The sequence below is a fragment of the Lampris incognitus genome, chromosome 18, assembly GCF_029633865.1.
Source record: "Lampris incognitus isolate fLamInc1 chromosome 18, fLamInc1.hap2, whole genome shotgun sequence".
NCBI lineage: Eukaryota > Metazoa > Chordata > Actinopteri > Lampriformes > Lampridae > Lampris > Lampris incognitus.
The window spans coordinates 39,110,050-39,117,194 of NC_079228.1; the positions used below are offsets into that span (position 1 = coordinate 39,110,050).

Genomic DNA, 7,145 nt, shown 5'->3' on the forward strand with positions numbered 1-7,145 from the left:
CTTCGCCTTCTTCCTTGTCCTCTGTAGAAAGTTGTGTCAAGGGCTTTTGGGGTTTGCCAACTATTTTGCTTGCCATTAACACAATCCTGGAAAGTTTATTCTTAGCTCTAAAGTTTAAGTGACCGTAGCAGGTAGGAAGATGAAAAGTTAAAACACTCTCAACAAGAGTTTTGTACACTAGTTCTAAACCCTGTTGAGTAACACCGACGCTGCTAGGTCTTCTCAGAAGATAAAGGTGCTGTGAGCGTCTCTTGAAACACTGTATTTTTACAGCCAGAACTGCACCGAGATATTTAAAGTTTTCCACAGTTTCAACATGTTGGCCATCAAGTGAAACTGGCTCGGTTTTTGAATAGATTTACAGGTTTTGTGGCTAAAATGCTAACACCGTGCTAATTTGTGTAACTGGTTATTTTCTTGCCCGGTGCGGGATTCGATACGGGGTGTACTGTACCACAAGGCGACATCACTAACCGCTCGGCTAAAGGGTCAGACCCGCTAGCTAGGGGCTAACGTGTCTTATTAGTAGTTTACAGTCGTCACCCTCCCCGGAAGCGCGCCCTCGCGCTTTGTTATTCCCGCGCTCCGAAGAGACTTCTGAAGATCTGCACACTTCCGGATCCCGCCGCTGCCACCAATGTAACCGGTTATTTTCTTGCCCGGTGCGGGATTCGATACGGGGTGTACTGCACCACAAGGCGACGTCACTAACCGCTCGGCTAAAGGGTCAGACCCATTAGCTAGGGGCTAACGTGTCGTATTAGTAGTTTACATTTGTTAGCACTGCTTATATGCAAGAAACATCCAAATTTCATAAACTTGTGTTGACTGGAAACTTTACTTGAGGTGTTTAATGAGGAATTCCCTCATTTTTTGCCCAGAGAGAACTAGCTGAGGGAACCTGCGGCTCAGAAGTGCTAATTTGGTCAAACTGACTTTAAGTTGGAAGTTTCTTGGGCACGAAACACTTTCATCTGTCTGCCCCCTGCTGTTAACATGCCAACAAACAGTGTGTTGTATAATGCTGGGGTGGGTGTATGTCTCTCTATCATATGCCCCCTCAGGTCAATGTCAAACATACTGCAGGTCTTCTAAAATAGGTGTGTGTTTGTATGTGTGTGTGTTGGGAAGGGGGGGGGGGATCACTACATACATTCCCTGTATGACTTCCAAACCTCAGGTCAGGCCCTGTGGCCTCATGTAACAATCATTACTACGGGCAAATTTGTTCTTACAAACCCATGGAATTTTTTTAGCCCTCACAGTCAGCAGCAAAGCATGATGGTCATTTGTAATTCCTTTCTCCCAACATCTATTGTCTACCTCTTGCAACAAGCAATCACCCAGGCCTGCAAAGACATCAGTGTTAGCCAGTCGGTGTCTAAATTCAGGGGTTAGCAGGTTCTACACTGCTCTCTGAGACAAACTTCAGGGCTAAAAAAATCCCATGGGTGTGTAAAAACAAATCTGCCCATAGTAACGACTGATACATGAGGCCCCTGGTCTTTACACCGTGGGGAGGGGGTATCTACTGAATCTTCTGATCTGTAGCGGTGGTCGTCTAGTATAGTGGTGGTCTTTAATGTGCGGCGTGGTGTACGTCGCAGTTTGGGAGGTGCTACGTGCATAGGTGTTGGGTTTTTAGCATGTGTCTCCATAATGTGTTGTCACGGCACCCTCTTACGAGCTCCGCCAGCAAAATAAGCTAACGGAACTGAATGAAATCGAATGCAAAGTCGGGCGCGCGCACACGCACACACACACACACACACACACACACACACACACACACACACACACACACACACACACAGAAAGATAAACAGACAAGCACACATTCACTCAACAATCCAGTCGTCATGTGCGCTGATACCTGCACTTACAGCAGAACAAACAAGTGTATGTGCAGAGATACACGTGGGTCTGAAATGAATACATGCATGTACATACACACATGCATGTACAGACACACATGCATGTACATACGTATGTGCACACACGCACACACACACACACACACACACACACACACACACAAGAGGAAGGGAGACAAGGTCTCATTGAAAAAAGCATGGTATTATTATATAAACCCTGATCACCGGAGCAACGGCGTAAACACAAGGGTTACCACAGCCTGCATGCCCTTTACTCTCTCGCTCTCCTTCTGTCCTCTCTCGCTCTCTCTCTCCCCCTTTTCTCTCCCTCTCTCCTCTCTCTCTCCCTCTTCCCCCCCCCCCCCACACACACACACACCCGTGCGCGCGGGTGCGACATTGAACCGCCGCGGTGTAAGCTATGGCTGAACCACGGGGCAGTATCCGGTTTCAGCTGTTAAATCCTATAGGTCACGCCGACTGACAGTCACACACATGCCAGCCAATCAACACCCTGCGTGCCTGCTGTCCGTGTTAGCCTTCTGGAACGCTGGAGAATCTCCGAACAATGGCGGGGGGGGGGGGGGTCAAATACGGGGTATTCACCTGTACTGATGACCATCGTCATGGGATGAAATGGAACAGAACCACGTCCAAAGGCAAGTCCTCACATGTAGTAGGCCCGTTTGTAGGATATCAAAATATGCTAATAAAACATAAAAACCAAATTAAAGCCACCTAATGATGACTATAACTATAACGTGTGAATTATGATTTCATTCAGATATTACACTAATTAAATAACACCGCTATGCTTTTAAACTAAAATGTTATACTACTAATTATATGCATTACTACCTAGAGCAACCCCCCCCCTTTTTTCACCCCAATTGTATCCGGCCAATTACCCCACTCTCCCGAGCCGCCCCGGTCTCTGCTCCACCCCCTCTGCCGATCCGGGGAGGGCTGCAGACTACCACATGCCTCCTCCCACAGATGTGGAGTCGCCAGCTGCTTCTTCTCACCTGACAGTGAGGAGTTTCACCAGGGGGACGTAGCGCGTGGGAGGATCACGCTATTCCTCCCAGCCCCCCTCCCCCGAACAGGCGCCCCGACCGACCAGAGGAGGCGCTAGTGCAGTGATGAGGACACATAGCCACTTCCGGCTTCCCACCTGCAGACACAGCCAAGTGTGTCTGTAGGGACGCCCGACCAAGCCGGAGGAAACACGGGGATTCGAACCGGCGATCCCCGTGTTGGTAGTCAACGGAATAGACCGCCACACCACCCGGACGCCCCAACTAAACTATATTGAACTATTATGCTGCACTTAGTCAGCCATGTAAGTGACTGTCCTCTCAGGTGAAGACATGGTGACAACGGCAGGGAAAAAACTGTCACCGTCACGAGAGGCCACGAACAATAAGAAGCAACTAGAAACTTCCACAGTTCACTTCGGATCCAAGTAAAACCACGGCGTGTTACAGGAGCTGCAGAACCTCCTCCAGATGTTTTCACACCGCCTCATCCCCGACCAGAACACGGGTCCGGAGGGGCGATTACCGCCGTGTCAAACGTATGATCGAGTTACAGCTCCGGAGCCCACGCACACGCACGCACACACAAAGCTGCACAGACACGGGCCGGATACGCACACACACGGGGAAGACGAGCACAAACACACACGTGCGCAGACTCACAAATAGTCATGCGACTGTGCATGTAGAGCTGTGCTGCAGGTAACCCACTTATTTCTGTGCGTGAGAAACAAACCGGTGGCCGAAACGGAAGGCTGGACTGTGTGTGTGTGTGTGTGTGTGTGTGTGTGAGAGAGAGAGAGTTTGTGTGCGTGCAGGACAAGATCTTGTATGCAGGAGGATGTGTAATCCCTGGGCACCTGTTGTGTTACCCTATTGTTACAGACATCAGCAAAGAGGTCTTTCCCATGTCCACACACACACACACTACGTCCACCCATGCACAGGACAGCATTTAGCTTGCAGTACAACACAGGTGCATCATGCAACACCAGATTTCCTGAGTCACTGAAGATACACAACGTAGAGTTAACACACACACACACACACACGGATAGGAACCCAGCAGGAGAAAAATATAGTCAAAGGGGAGAGAGAACAGAGAGCGAGACAGACTGGAGAGAGAGAGAGAGAGAGACAGGGAGGGAGGTAAAGAGAGAGAGGAACACTGACCAGGGTTTGCTTGTATCTCAGAGCCTTTCTTTCCGACGCATCTGCGGCCATTGACACACTGTCACTGAACCCAAAAATAAACCCACCCGCTCACCGTCTGTCTCAGCATTACCAGGCCCGCTCACACACACACACACACACACCGACACGGTATAAACTTGCTCCAGCTGGGACAGCCCCCGCTCCCCCTCCTTTGTGAAATCCACAAAGCGTTTCATACAAATGATATGGAAACCATGTCCTCAGGCCGCCGTCCTGCAGAGCGCAACACATTTCTGCAGTGTCTGTACCTGTGGGGACACTGCAGAGACCCACCGCTCTCTATTTCCCCCATGCTGGACTTTTGTCTGTACCTGTGGGGACACTGCAGAGACCCACCGCTCTCTATTTCCCCCATGCCGGACTTTTGTCTGTACCTGTGGGGACACTGCAGAGACCCACCGCTCTCTATTTCCCCCATGCTGGACTTTTGTCTGTACCTGTGGGGACACTGCAGAGACCCACCGCTCTCTATTTCCCCCATGCTGGACTTTTGTCTGTACCTGTGGGGACACTGCAGAGACCCCCCGCTCTCTATTTCCCCCATGCTGGACTTTTGTCTGTACCTGTGGGGACACTGCAGAGACCCCCCGCTCTCTATTTCCCCCATGCTGGACTTTTGTCTGTACCTGTGGGGACACTGCAGAGACCCACCGCTCCCTATTTCCCCCATGCTGGACTTTTGTCTGTACCTGTGGGGACACTGCAGAGACCCACCGCTCTCTATTTCCCCCATGCTGGACTTTTGTCTGTACCTGTGGGGACACTGCAGAGACCCACCGCTCCCTATTTCCCCCATGCTGGACTTTTGTCTGTACCTGTGGGGACACTGCAGAGACCCACCGCTCTCTATTTCCCCCATGCTGGACTTTTGTCTGTACCTGTGGGGACACTGCAGAGACCCACCGCTCTCTATTTCCCCCATGCTGGACTTTTGTCTGTACCTGTGGGGACACTGCAGAGACCCACCGCTCTCTATTTCCCCCACGCTGGACTTTTGTCTGTACCTGTGGGGACACTGCAGAGACCCACCGCTCTCTATTTCCCCCATGCTGGACTTTTGTCTGTACCTGTGGGGACACTGCAGAGACCCACCGCTCTCTATTTCCCCCATGCTGGACTTTTGTCTGTACCAGTGGGGACACTGCAGAGACCCACCGCTCTCTATTTCCCCCATGCTGGACTTTTGTCTGTACCTGTGGGGACACTGCAGAGACCCACCGCTCTCTATTTCCCCCACGCTGGACTCTCTTCTGTACCTGTGGGGACACTGCAGAGACCCACCGCTCCCTATTTCCCCCATGCTGGACTTTTGTCTGTACCTGTGGGGACACTGCAGAGACCCACCGCTCTCTATTTCCCCCATGCTGGACTTTTGTCTGTACCTGTGGGGACACTGCAGAGACCCACCGCTCTCTATTTCCCCCATGCTGGACTTTTGTCTGTACCTGTGGGGACACTGCAGAGACCCCCCGCTCTCTATTTCCCCCATGCTGGACTTTTGTCTGTACCTGTGGGGACACTGCAGAGACCCACCGCTCTCTATTTCCCCCATGCTGGACTTTTGTCTGTACCTGTGGGGACACTGCAGAGACCCACCGCTCCCTATTTCCCCCATGCTGGACTTTTGTCTGTACCTGTGGGGACACTGCAGAGACCCACCGCTCCCTATTTCCCCCATGCTGGACTTTTGTCTGTACCTGTGGGGTAACTGCAGAGACCCACCGCTCCCTATTTCTCCCATGCTGGACTTTTGTCTGTACCTGTGGGGACACTGCAGAGACCCACCGCTCCCTATTTCCCCCACGCTGGACTTTTGTCTGTACCTGTGGGGACACTGCAGAGACCCACCGCTCTCTATTTCCCCCACGCTGGACTTTTGTCTGTACCTGTGGGGACACTGCAGAGACCCACCGCTCCCTATTTCCCCCATGCTGGACTTTTGTCTGTACCTGTGGGGACACTGCAGAGACCCACCGCTCTCTATTTCCCCCATGCTGGACTTTTGTCTGTACCTGTGGGGACACTGCAGAGACCCACCGCTCCCTATTTCCCCCATGCTGGACTTTTGTCTGTACCTGTGGGGACACTGCAGAGACCCACCGCTCTCTATTTCCCCCATGCTGGACTTTTGTCTGTACCTGTGGGGACACTGCAGAGACCCACCGCTCTCTATTTCCCCCATGCTGGACTTTTGTCTGTACCTGTGGGGTAACTGCAGAGACCCACCGCTCCCTATTTCCCCCATGCTGGACTTTTGTCTGTACCTGTGGGGACACTGCAGAGACCCACCGCTCTCTATTTCCCCCATGCTGGACTTTTGTCTGTACCTGTGGGGACACTGCAGAGACCCACCGCTCTCTATTTCCCCCATGCTGGACTTTTGTCTGTACCTGTGGGGACACTGCAGAGACCCACCGCTCTCTATTTCCCCCATGCTGGACTTTTGTCTGTACCTGTGGGGACACTGCAGAGACCCACCGCTCCCTATTTCCCCCATGCTGGACTTTTGTCTGTACCTGTGGGGACACTGCAGAGGCCCACCGCTCTCTATTTCCCCCATGCTGGACTTTTGTCTGTACCTGTGGGGACACTGCAGAGACCCACCGCTCTCTATTTCCCCCATGCTGGACTTTTGTCTGTACCTGTGGGGACACTGCAGAGACCCACCGCTCCCTATTTCCCCCATGCTGGACTTTGTCTCTTGTTCTCTGATGGGGACCAGCTTTTCCTAAAGTCGCTCATTGCATTTGTACACGTGGTTTTGCAGCCTACTGCTGTGATGCATTTGAAGTGGTGCCTGCACGCAAATGAAGTCAAACACTGCAAAACACCACATCAAGACCGAGACACGTGACGCGTCTCACTGCAGGAAACCCTCAGAATGAAGACCACCTGTCAGGGCAGTCACGTGTTTCAACCCAGTGAGGTGAGACACTTTCGTTTGTCCCTGTACGTTACAGTGAATGTGTCTCCTGCATGTAACCTATCCCGTTGTGCAGCAGCGGTGGGCAGCCGCAGC

The 7,145-nt window shown here is 52.0% G+C and overlaps 1 protein-coding gene across 1 annotated transcript in view; it reads right to left on the bottom strand.

Annotated features, from left to right (window-relative positions):
- The window catches only part of LOC130128453 (uncharacterized), a 104,268-nt gene extending 97,456 nt beyond the window's left edge, over positions 1–6,812 (bottom strand). The window contains exon 1 of the mRNA XM_056298061.1: positions 4,400–6,812. Coding sequence (XP_056154036.1) covers positions 4,400–6,812 — 2,413 coding nt within the window. The remainder of the gene's footprint in view (positions 1–4,399) is intronic.
- Between the last annotated feature and the right edge of the window lie 333 nt (positions 6,813–7,145).